Source organism: Nicotiana tomentosiformis, chromosome 1 (assembly GCF_000390325.3).
Source record: "Nicotiana tomentosiformis chromosome 1, ASM39032v3, whole genome shotgun sequence".
Lineage (NCBI taxonomy): Eukaryota > Viridiplantae > Streptophyta > Magnoliopsida > Solanales > Solanaceae > Nicotiana > Nicotiana tomentosiformis.
Window position 1 is genome coordinate 143,272,503 of NC_090812.1, and position 13,494 is coordinate 143,285,996.

General features: G+C 35.3%; 1 protein-coding gene across 1 annotated transcript; it reads left to right on the plus strand.

The window, feature by feature from the left end:
- The first annotated feature begins 375 nt into the window (after window positions 1-375).
- LOC138910774 (uncharacterized) lies at window positions 376-1,790 on the plus strand. Its single transcript, XM_070201983.1, has 4 exons — window positions 376-807; window positions 893-1,104; window positions 1,208-1,335; window positions 1,390-1,790. Exons 1-4 carry the CDS (start codon window positions 376-378, stop codon window positions 1,788-1,790), a joined length of 1,173 nt encoding a protein of 390 aa, XP_070058084.1.
- Window positions 1,791-13,494: the final 11,704 nt, after the last annotated feature.

Genomic DNA, 13,494 nt, shown 5'->3' on the forward strand with positions numbered 1-13,494 from the left:
TGGAGCACTGTTGGCCCAAGAAAATAGTGAAGGGAAAGAAAACTCCCTTTACTACTTGAGCAAGATGATGACACCAAATGAGCTGAATTATTCGCCAATTGAAAAGTTATGTTTGGCACTAGTCTTCTCAATCAAAAAGTTAAAGCACTACTTTCAAGCTCATGTCGTCCGTCTTGTTTCTAAGGCAAATCCCATCAAGTTCGTGATGTCAAAACCTGTTCTTAGTGATCGACTAGAGAGATGGTACCTCCAATTTCAACAATTTGAGATTTTGTACATCCCTCAAAAGGCTGTAAAAGGACAAGCATTGGTAGACTTCTTGGCAGATCATTCGCTGACTGGGAGCTAACTAACGAACTACTTGATGAGGACGCAATGGTCGTTGAAGTTCAACATCCATGGAAGATGTATTTTGATGGTGTTGTGCATCGTGGAGGAGCTGGTGTGGGCGTAGTATTTGTCACTTCCCAAGGTGAAGTCTTGCCCTACTCTTTCACCTTGACACAACTCTGTTCCAACAATGTTGTTGAGTATCAAGCATTAATACTTGGGCTTGAAATAGCCGTTGATATGAATCAATTGCAATTACAAGTCTTTGGTGACTCCCAGTTAGTGGTCAATCAGCTTTTAGGTAGTTACGAGGTCAAGAAGCCTGAACTACGCCCATATAATGATTACACTAAAAATTTAATAGGGTGGCTCGATGATGTGACTATTCAGCATATGCCAAGGAAAGCAAATAAAAAGGCTGATGCTTTAGCTGCCCTAGCTTCATCGTTAACCTTGCCTGATCAAGCGCAAGTTACTGTCTGCCAAAAATGGGTAGTACCGCCGCCAAATGAGGCTGAAGGTGAAGAAAATTAACTCAAGCATCTTGTCGTTGTTTCTGAAGTTGAGAAAGAAGAATGGCGACAACCCATTATCGACTACTTATGTTATGGGATACTTCCAGAAAATCCGAGGAGAAGGACCAAAATCCGTCGTCGTGCACCTCGCTTCCTTTACTACAAAGATACTTTATACAGAAGGTCATTCAAGGGAGTACTTTTGCGATACTTACGGGAAGAAGAAGCACTCCAAGATTTGCAAGAGGCACATTCTGGGGTATGTGGGTCACACCAGTCTGGACCAAAGCTTCGCTTCTATATAAAAAGGATGGGATATTATTGGCCAACGATGGTAAAAGATTTCTTGGACTACAATGAAGATGCAAGGCTTGTCAATTCCATGTGAATTTTATTCATCAACCTCCTGAAGTGTTGCACCCAACTGTTGCATCCTGGCTGTTTGACGCTTGGGGATTGGATATTGTTGGACCACTGCCAAAGTCCTCTGGTGGGCACCTATCCATCTTGGCTGCAACTGACTACTTCTCAAAATGGGCTGAAGTTGTTGCTCTTAAGGAAGTAAAGAAGGAAAATGTTGCAAGTTTCATCCAAGTAAGCATTATCTATCGCTTTGGCATTCCTCGTTACATAATAACGGATAATGGCAAGCCGTCCGACAATAGGTTGATGAAAAAGATTTGTGAACTCTTTGGCTTCAATCAACGTAACTCTTCTATGTACAATGCTGCCGCCAATGGTCTAGCCGAGGCATTCAACAAGACTCTATGCAACTTGTTAAAGAAAGTCATCTCCAAATCCAAACGGGATTGGCATGACCGTATGGAGGAAGCTTTGTGGGCATATAGGACAACTCACTGCACGCTAACACAAACGACCCCTTATGCACTCGTTTATGGAGTTGAAGCCGTCTTGCCACTCGAGCGTCAAATACCTTTATTATGATTAGCTATTCAAGAAGGCATCACTGATGAAGAAAATGCTCGACTTCGATTAGCAGAGTTGGAGGCTCTTGATGAGAAAAGGTTGGAAGCTCAACAGAGTCTTGAATGTTATCAAGCTCGATTGTCTCGCGCCTTCAATAAAAGAGTTCGCCCAAGATCCTTTCAAGTAGGAGATCAAGTCCTTGCCATAAGAAGACCCATTATTACTTCCCATAAACCTGACGAGAAGTTCACTTCAAAATAGGATGGGCCATATGTCGTGCAAGAAGCTTATTCAAGTGGGGCTTACAAGCTGGTTGATGCAGATGGCATGCGAATCGGCCCTATCAATGGCAAGTTTTTGAAGAAGTATTATCCTTGAAGTTGCAACGCTCCTTGATGCATGAGCTTAAACTGCACGTTCCTACACTCCTAGCCCGCATGAGTCAAAACTGTGTACGGCCCACCAAAATAAATAAATAAATAAAAGAGTCTGCTAGGTTGAAAACCTCGAAAGAGGCGGCCTAGGAAAAAGTTAGGACATATAAAAAAAGATCCTGCTAGGTTGGAAACCTCGAAAGAGGCGGACTAGGCAAAAGTTAGGACATAAAAAAAATTAAAACAAAAAAAAATTAAAAAATCACCCATTCTGAACTACGGTATGACTTGATCCTCTTCACCGAGGTACGTAGGCAGCTTAGAGTTTCATTCTGAGTTCAGTCGCATGATTTCAAAAGATACATAGTGCCCCAATCATTGTTCGAATGAAGTACGATGGAATGTAATCTATTCAATCAGCACTTGAAAATCGAGCTGAGATACCATTTTTCTGTTAAACTTTGGATCCCATTTGATTTAAAGGGGGCAATCCTTCATAATTATATCAGTGTCTTCAATAGGGCGATTATAGTCTTTTAGGAGGCTACCAAGTATTTGCACTGAAGTTCATGGATTTACTATGTCTTCATGTTCACCAAATCTTTAAGTCCTCCGGTCATCAAGTTTGTTGCTCTTCAAGTTGAAATGTTTAAACCCTCTAAGTCTCCAAGTTGAAGTCTTCAACTCCGTCGGTCTTCAAGTTGAAGTCTCCAAGTTGAAATCTTCAAGTCTGTCGGTCTTCAAGTTGAAGTCTTCATGTTTGCCACTCTTCAAGTTGAAGTCTACAAAGTCTGCCAAATCTTCAAAGTTTTCAAATATTCAAGTCAATGTCGTCAAGTCCACGAAGTCTTCGAGTTGAAGCTTTATAACTTTCCAATCTTAAGGTGGACATATGAGTCCCTTTTGCACCTTAAGTTGGCCTCTTCGTGGGTTTGTCCTTAAAAGAAAACTATAACTTTCCAATCTTAGGGTGGACATATAAGTCCCTTTGCACCTTAAGTTGGTCTCTTCGTGGGTTTGTCCTTAAAAGAAAACTATAACTTTCCAATCTTAAGGTGGACATATAAGTCCCTTTGCACCTTAAGTTGGCCTCTTCGTGGGTTTGTCCTTAAAAGGAAACTATAACTTTCCAACCTTAAGGTGGACATATAAGTCCCTTTGCACCTTAAGTTGGCCTCTTCGTGGGTTTGTCCTTAAAAGGAAACTATATTTTCCAATCTTAAGGTGGACATGTAAGTCTCTTGAGAGTAATCTCTCCGATAGTCGGGGCACATTGAGAATAATCTCTCCGATAGTCAAGGCACATTGAGAGTAATCTCTCCGATATTCGAGGCACATTGAGAGTAATCTCTCCGATAGTCAAGGAACATTGAGAGTAATCTCTCTGATAGTCGAGGCACATTGAGAGTAATCTCTCTGATAGTCGGGGCACATTGAGAGTAATCTCTCCGATAGTCGGGGCACATTAGAGTAATCTCTCCGATAGTCAGGTCATTTTGAGAGTAATCTCTCCGATAGTCGAGCCACATTGAGAGTAATCTCTCCGATAGCCGAGCCACATTGAGAGTAATCTCTCCGATAGCAGAGCCACATTGAGAGTAATCTCTCCGATAGTCAAGCCACATTGAGAGTAATCTCTCTGATAGTTGGGTCATTTTGAGAGTAATCTCTCCGATAGTCGAGCCACATTGAGAATAATCTCTCCGATAGTCAGGTCGTTTTGAGAGTAATCTCTCTAATAGTCGAGCCACATTGAGAATAATCTCTCCGATAGTCGGGTCGTTTTGAGAGTAATCTCTCCGATAGTCGAGCCATATTGAAAGTAATCTCTCCGATAGTCGAGTCATTTTGAGAGTAATTTCTCCAATATTCGAGCCAAAATAAGTACTCATCCCTTCACACTCTAAAACATCCTTTTTCATGTGCGGATCATCTTGTTAAACAAGAACATATATCTTTCTTGTTTGACCTACAAAGAAAACAGTAAAGGAAAAAAAGCATAAGAAAATAAGAAAAAATTACCTTCGTGTCAATGCTTTCAAGTCGTCAAAAGTAGACTTCAAGTGGTTTGCAAACGATGAAAGTGATGCTAATAGAATAAAAAGTATACTATATTTATAGAGATTTCAAAAGGCATTATAGAACATATGGGTTCGATGTGGGATTGGGTGTAAGGCGGTCGAACGCTTTCTACTCCAAATAGAATTCGAATTGTGAGATACCGTGCACTTTCTACTCCAAATAGAATTCAAATTGTGAGATTCCGTGAAAAGTTACCTTAATTTGGAGTCTTTCTCCTTAAAAGTTCTAATGCAGTGTACTATTTGTTTGACTCACGTGTTCCACATCAAAGCAATACAAGGACTTTTCCTTGGCAATAATCACAAATGGGACAATTGAGCATGCCGTTTTCTGATTTTCTCTTTATTTGAGATGTTACCCATTTCATAAATAAACTTTCCAAACAAAAAGGGATTGGAAAGTTTAAATTGGAGTCAGCTAAAAATGGTACTTCAAGCCTCATCTTTTAAGTTGGACACATCTACGTATCGATAAGTCTTGAAGTAGAGGGCATTTGTAGGCATTTAAATTTTATTAGATTTAAAATCATAAAATTATTTAGATTATATTTACAAGTCCAATATATATGGATTAAATAAATAAGTCTTAATCCATTAGATTAGCCTATTTAATTGGGCTAAAGTGATGAGCCCGCTTCATTAAACCCAAGATGTCATCTTCCTAGAGGCCCAGTTCGGTGTCACGTGTCATATGACGTAGCATGCCAAGTCAAGCGGAAGAGCTAATAGAATCACGTCACGTGTCAAAATGACAAGGTATGTCAAGTCACATTGAAAGGCCAATGAAATCGCGCCACATGTGCAAGTGACATGTTCTGGCCAATCAAATGCGGCCTTGTTACACTTTAATTTGATTGGTCGGAAAGAGTTTGTTCTTATCATAACTCTTCTCTCCCACAACTATAAATAGGGGTCTTCATAAGTCAGAAAAGACACCAGAAGTTATAACAAGAAGCAAGAAGGAGCTCGTGGATCAAACGCTGCAGATTTCTCTAAAAGCTACAAGCATCCAAGTGTTCTAAGGATTAAAAGATCAAGACGAAGATTCAAGAACAAGCTGCAAGCCATTGGATTAAAAATACGTCAAGATCAAGATCAGGACTCAAGCACTTGGATTAAAATAAATTAAAATTCAAGATTAAACTCAAAGGCTCTTTTATTTACTGTTGAAAAGAAGAATCAGAGGATTCATAGAGATTGTAACACTCAATTATTTAAAATAAGATACTACAATTGTTGCGATATTTTTCAGTCTCGATTATTTTTTCTAACGCAATTTATTGTCTACATGATTATTGAAAGCTATATAAAGAGACCAAAACTCGCATTCTCAACCGATGTGGAATATCTAACACCCTCCTGCATGTCAGGCTTGACAACTGGAGTATGGACAATATTAAATAAGGGCTCAATATTGGGCAATGAATTCGGATATGCCTTGCTCTGATACCATGATAAAAAAAAATAGATCTTAGGTTGAACTTAATTCCAAAAGTTAGCTCAAGAAATGAGAATTATCCCAAAGTCATATAATCATATTCCCATTCCAACCGATGTGAAATATCTAACATACAATTTAATACTCCACCTAATAAGAGAAAAATAAGTTACTCTAAACGTATTTATTAAGTAGTGTACTTATAAGGCATCCCAATCCATTTTATATAAAAAGTCGATTTATCTTTTTAGATAAGATAATAACACAATTCAACATGGCATAAAGTTAATTAGACTCATTTACTTGATTTATCCCTTGTTGGCCCCTTTATATATTGTCTACGCTTTAGTTGATAGTACTGGGCGTGCCGAGAGTGTTAAATTTCCACACCAATTGTGAATGATAGATTTGATCTCCTTATACAATCTTAACAATCCTCACCTTATTATGATTTAACTTCTGGAGTTGAATAAGGCTCAAAGATCCAATTCTTAATATGACATCATAGCAAACAAAAATTCTAGATTCGCATTTCACTTCCGACCATTATAAAAACGGCAAAGGTCCAAATATACCCTTGTATTTTCGAAAATGGTCTAAGAATACCCCTCGTTATACTATTGAGTTATTTATACCCCTGCAGTCATACTTTGGGTTCAAATATACCCCTCATTTAAATTGAGGGATACGTGTCATCGTCCTGTTGGTCAATTCTAAATATCTCCTAATTAATTAAAAAGTCCCATTACCCATACCCGAAAAGTAATTTTCTAAAGCAATATTTTTTTCTTAAAACTGGAAAAAACTGAATTTTTTTTACTAAAAACTGAAAAATATTTTCTAAAACAATGTTTTTATAAAAACTGAAAACAAAAACTGTAAAGCAATTTTCTAAAACAATTAAAAACTGGAAAATTTAAAAAAAAATTTAACTAAAAACTGAAAAAAATTAAATTATTTTTTCAGTTTTTACAAAAACAGTGCTTTAGAAAATTGCTTTTCAAATTTTGTATTTAGTTTTTACAAAAACAATTGCTTTAGAAATTATTTTTCAGTTTGTTTTTCGGTTATGTGTAATGGGTTTTTTAATTAATTATGAGATATTTAGAATTGGCCAACATGACGGATGACACGTGTCCTTTCGTTTAAATAAGGGGTATATTTGAATCCAAAGTATGACTGCAGGAGTATAGATAACTCAATAGTATAACGGGGGTATTCTTAGACCATTTTCGAAAGTATAAAAGTATATTTGGATCTTTGCCGTTATAAAAACATACTTGGCACCCAAAAAAGATGAAAGCTGGCACGTGATCGGGCATGTTGAATATGTCATTAATTAAATAAATAAAAGTATATAATGTCTAATAGTTGCTTTTGATAAGATAGTTCACAATTCAATAATTTTATATTTTAAAGTTGCTCTATTCTATTTTATGTGATGGTGTTTAGGGGTGTTTGATTGTATATTAAATTTAAATAATAAAGGTAGTTCTTTTGAGACATAACCTAAATAGATCTGACCTACCAATATGTAACCTATTAACAATTAAAGGTGGCAAGGTTCCTCATGTCAGTTGTCACTTTCTATTTCTCTTTTCTAATATAAACACGATCTCTATATCATGTGGTATCCCAAAATATCATGTCATATTTTAAGGTAGCATACAAGATGGTTACAAATGTGCAGCTAATACTTATACACGTTCAGCTTTGGCCTATCACTCTTTTGAGGTAAGGAGAGATCGAACGTGGCCATAATCTTGATAATCAAATCATGAATTTGGATATATTTTTTTAACCGACTCGCCAAACATGACCAGTAATTAGTGAATTTGATTCCAATATTCCATTCCGAATCTCATTCCATTTAAAAGCTAAGGCATTGGTGTGGCAAAATTTCCAACCGTTGCAACAAATAAGGTGGTAGTTACTAGTTACAAAACAAAATAATTAAAGAGATGCAAGACACTATAAATAACGCAGGTTTTCACCGCATGTTGAATGCTCCAAATATTTACAAAGAATTCTGGTACAAAAATAACAAATTTAAAAAATATCCAGATCATGTGTAATCAGAAGCAGATCCAGAATTTTTACGTGATGGGGGCACATTATTCTGCTCAACCAATGCCCCATAAATATTTTTAGTGTTCAGGGTGTCAACTGCTTTAAATTAACCATTTTCAAGGTATATACGTATATATATATATATATATATACAAGATTTTGGCCGAAGTTTACGGATTCCGGTGACCCCTCACCCATACACATGGGTCCGCCTCTATGTGTAACCCCTATACTGGGTTACATGTACGATGTTCTGTAATCGTATTAAAAAAGATCTACAATATTCATAAGATACTAAATTCTTCCATTTGTTAGAAATGCTCAATGTTCCATGTAGGTTTTTATATTGGTGCGTAACACATTAAAAGGATTTATAACCTTCTTTGTTTTACTTCACCGCCTATCATCTAACGTTGCAGATCAAATGTTCAAGTTTTTATACCAAAGTAAAGATCAAATGTTCAAGTTTTTATACCAAAGTAAGCAAAGATCTTACATTTGAGTGTCATTATCCTCTACTAATAGACGATTTCATCAGAGGTGAAACCAAGATTTTAACTTTATATATTCTAAACTCTAGAATAATATGTTAATAATAAGGTATTAATTTTTATATATATTTAATGAATTTTTTATACGAATACAGGAATTTGACCAAACCCTTATTCCTCATCTTGTAATCATGATATACCAAAGACTAACATATAATTTGGTGATCTAATTAAGCTAATTAAGGGTGACTTGTGAGTGGTGACTTATATAGATCCAATTGGTATGAATTAAGAGAATGTAACATTAATATGTGAGGAAACAACAACGTGAATATACGATGGGATATAGTTGTCTCTTGTCTTAACAAAAAACAATTAAAAGGCATGTTTTATGAATAATAGTGGGGACAATACCACGTGGCTCAATGCTCAGTGTACGGTACAAAGTACCCATCAGAGTAAGAAGAAAGTCTACGATATCATACCTAAAAGTACTTAAACAATCAGTTAGGCTTGCATGGAGATCCTAAAATATGACAGTTGTGTATGACGATGTAATCATATTATGTTCTGATTATTTCTTTGTTTTGTTTACTCGAAATCATTACTTTTTGGGGGGCACGAATTTTTTTTTTTTTTTTTTTTTGAGATTTGCTATTTTATTTTATATAAGAAAAAACAACAACAACAATAACCCATTAAAATCTCACTAATGGAGTCTGAGAGGGTAGTGTGTACGCAGACCTTACTCCTACCCCGAAGGAGTAAAGAAGTTGTTTTCGAAAGACCCTCGGCTCAAGAAAATAAAAAGACAAAAGGACAAAAGGAGACAATATTAGTATCACTACAGCAATCATAAATTTTATTTAAGGAAAAAATCTAATGTAAAGAGACAATGTAGCCTTCAAGTAGGGGTGTTCATAAAAATCCGAAAAATCGAACCAAACCGAAATCGAATCAAACCGACCAAAAAAATTGATACTTTTTAGGTTAGGTTTGGTTTTGGTTTTGAATTTTAAAAACCGATCAAATTTGGTTTGGTTTTAGTTTTAATAAAAAAATCGAATCAAAACGACTCTAGAAGTAGGTATTTAAATTTATATATAGGTATATATTAGTTATTTGTATTTGTAGTCTAGTTCTTTACTATTATAATAATCTAATTCTTTACTTTTATATTCTAGTTTGATCGGTAGTTTTCTTTTACTAAGTACAATAAGTTATTTCATGCTAAAAATAATCGATTTTTAGTTGAGTAATTAAATTATTCATTAGTATTTGATTCAATTGCTATCAATATATCTTGGTAAAAGATAGATTACTCAAAGAGCAATTGATTTGATAGTGTTACGTTGAAAATGTACTCGCCGCAATATGTGTTTGGAAGTGTATGTCTCATATTTAAAAAAATACCGATAAATAATCGAAAAAAATCGAAAAACCGAAAAAAATTGAATCGATAATAACCGACCTAATTGGCTTGATTTGGATCAAATATTTAAAAAACTGACTTAATTACTTGGTTTGGTTTCTTTTTAGGAAAAAATTGATCCAAACCGAACCATTAACTAACGCCCCTACCTTCAAGAAATGGGGTCATGTGGGTTTAGGATTTTGACTTTGTGCTTATAACTCGAAGGCAGTGAACCCAAAGATTATTTATGGCTGCGCGTTACAACTCAAGTACTTAAGGGTCGTTTCGTTCGCGGATTAAATTATCTCGGGATTATAATGTCTAGACTAATTTATTCCACTAAAGAGGTAAGATAAAATAATAACTAATTTTGATGGAATAAGACGGGATAAGATGAGATATTCAAGATTAAGTCTGGCACTACGTTTATACCATCTTTAGTTGACGATATAATTTTATCTCAAAAACAATTTATACCATCAATCAAACATGATATAATTTAGTACCATACTTTAACTTATCTTATCTCACCTTATCTCGTGTACCAAAGACCTCTTAGGTTTTGTACGAACTCTACCTTCGTACTTCTGTGTTGAAAGATGAGAAAATAAGAAAATAATTTCTTATGTTTTGGGATAGGTTTGAAGTAGTCCCTGAAATATGCTCCTGAATACGTTTGGCCTTTAAGTTTTAAAAAGTGAGCACTTTTGGTCTCGGTCAAATATTTAGTGAATTCCAACGACTGAAACTGTAAAAAGAAAAAAGGAATTAACCATGAACACTAGAAAAGTCCCATAAAATCCTAGAAACTGCACAAACCACAAAAAACACATCAAAAATAGCAAAATTGCACCACAAAAAACTACATCAAACTCTAAAAGTATACCAAAATAGTAAAAACTGCATATCCAAATTAGAATTCCCTCTAAATCTTTTTTTTTTTTAACATTTCCCACGAAATGTACCAGACATAGTTTGATAAATATTTGACAAAGACGAAAAACATATTCATTTTGACAAACTTAAAGGGTCAAAGCTACGTAAGAACAAATATATATTAAGGAACTATTTAAAACTTTGGACAAGGTGGGTTGCTCTGATGGTAAGCACCCTCCACCCTTCCCAGACTCCACTAGTGAAATTATACTGGGTTGTTGTTGTTGTTGAACTATTTTAAACTTACTCTAGAAATAAGGGATCATTCTTGTTATTTTCTTGTTAAACCACATTTACAATTTCTACTTTTTATGCAGCATGCATGTGTACTTGAAGTGTAAAGCGTTGCAAATGAGACACCGTTCACACGAAAGAAAACTTATTCATAAACATCTGATTCAATATAACACATGACTTGTTCTTTTATCAAGAGTAGCATGAATTAACCATAGTACTTAACTAGTACACATTCTCAGCCGATTTTTAATCATACAAATTAATGTACTTAAAGTGTAAACATCATATAGTAACAAATTTTAAAGGTTCGTATAACAGATTTTACATGCATTGGTCAATGGAAACTTTAGCTAGCTGTTGTGTAAATAGCTTTGGGGCACTTAAATTATGTCAACAGAAAAAGTACTAACTGGACACTTTTATACCAAGCAAATTAATGTTTTTATTAATTATTACTCCCTTTTATTCATTTTAATTGATTTTTTTAGCTGTTTTCACACATATTAAGAAATTTACATTTTAGCATTAATTAACAAAAATATTGATCATACTAACCTTATTGTTCATTGGAAATACAACAAATACTCCTAGACTATTTATTCCAAGAACAACTTTCGAAAAAAGAAGTTAATTCCTTTTTGATAAGCGATAAAATCAAATATTATGAACTACAAAAGAAAAGTCAATAAATCAATTAAAGTGGACCGAAGGGAGTATCAATTTTAATATATCTATACAACACGTAAGTACTATTTTATAAAATTAATTTCAACAATTAAAAATATTTTTACGCATTTATTTGTAATTAACTACTTTCAATTAGTTAATCAAGCCAAATGTGCTCTTAATAGGACGAAAATGCATTTGATCAATTTAGTTAATTCAAAAAGGTTTTAAATTTTAATAGAAGAAAGAATAGAAACGTCAAAATCTTGGAGGCAATTATCCCTGTTAGCCCCTTAATTAAATATCGGGGTCGGGGGTTCAGAGTACAAGGTCAGGGTGCGGGTTCAGAGTTTGGGTTATGGAGTATAGGTTTCCTAAGTCGAGGTCCGGGGTACAAGGGTTAAAGGGTTTGGGATCGAAGCTCGAGGTCATGGTTGGAGGCAAGGGCGAAGCTACATGTTTTAAAGGATGGTCAACTAACCACCCTTATCGGAAATTACACTTCATATATAGGTAAAATATTAGGTTTTAGAGGTATGTAACATATACTGAACACTCTTTGTCGGAGAATATTTTTTACTTCTTTCAAGTTTGAACACTCTTGAGTAAATTTCTAGTTTTGCCACTGGTTGGAGGGAGAGGTAGGGGTCATGTTTCAGAGGTTAGGGTCGGGTGTCAGTGTCGGGGGTCCTGGGATTGTGGTTCAGGGGTAGGGGTTCCGGTGCCTAGGGATCGAGGGCATGCGGAGAGGGTGGCGGGATTGGTGTCGGGAGGGGTGGGGTGGGATGGGGGAGGCAGGGGCATGAGTTGGTTGGTGGGCGAGGGGTGTGTGTGTCGGAGGTGAGGCAGGGTGGGTTATGGTGGGTCGGGGCCGAAGAAGGGGTGGTGTCGAGGTTAGGGGTATGGTGCGGTGTGCCAGGGTGCGATGATGGCGGACGGTGGATTGTGGTAGGGGTGGGGGTAGGGAGCGTTGAAAGAGAGTTTTGAGAAATATTTTTCCTCCTTTTGGGAGGGAAGTTATTTTTCTTAAATTGGAAAAAATAAGTTCATAAAAAAAATAATTTGTCAAATATTTAATCCAACCAAACATGAAACATATTTTTTAGAATATGTTTTCCTCCATAACAAATACACCCAAAGTGAACTTGGATTTTATCTAATAGAAGTCCAAGCATGAAATGGGAACAATTCAAGATATCTCAACATTCATGGTAGAACAAGAATTTTCTAGCATTATTTCTTATTAATCCTCTTCTTTCGGTTAGTTTGTCGCATAATAATTGTTTAACATGACCTTTTCTAGTTTTCCGATAGGTTGTAGGTTATCGGAGGAACTTCAAGACTGGGTACACACATACTAAGAAAGAGAAAGCATAATAAATTGGTAAAAGTAGCGTTTGTCAACCACAAAATTGAATGCACAACCCCCAATAATTTCTTTAAACATTTAATATTGTTAAACCTATAAAATAATCACTAAGACAGGGCATATGAGTATATCAAATTGGCAGTATATACGTAGAGGTTTGAATGTTTCTTTGAATTTAGTAATTAATCTGTCCTTTTAGACTTATCTAAACACTTTTTTGTTGGTATTAACTCATCAAACCCCTAGTCTTTTCTCTTTATGGGGTTTTCTAGTCAAATAGTGGGTCATCCAAGAAATATGTATGGAAGTTTCATATAACTTTGAGCTTCCACTTTCTGCAATATACTACTACTATTGAAAGAGGCGTGTCTATTTCATTAATATTCACCAACTCAAAAATACCTATCCTAAACACATGTAACCTAAGCAAATGCATCATCAAATAATTGAACACTTAAAAATTCCTAAATAAAAAATTGTATAGAAGATCAGAATACACAACTCAAGATATAAATTTTAATGTATTTTACCTTGGGGTCATGAATTGGTTGGATGGATTAAGAAAAATAAAATCTCATATAAAATAATTATACAATATTTGGTTGGACGGATTAGGAAGAATAATCATATTCCGGCATAACTAATG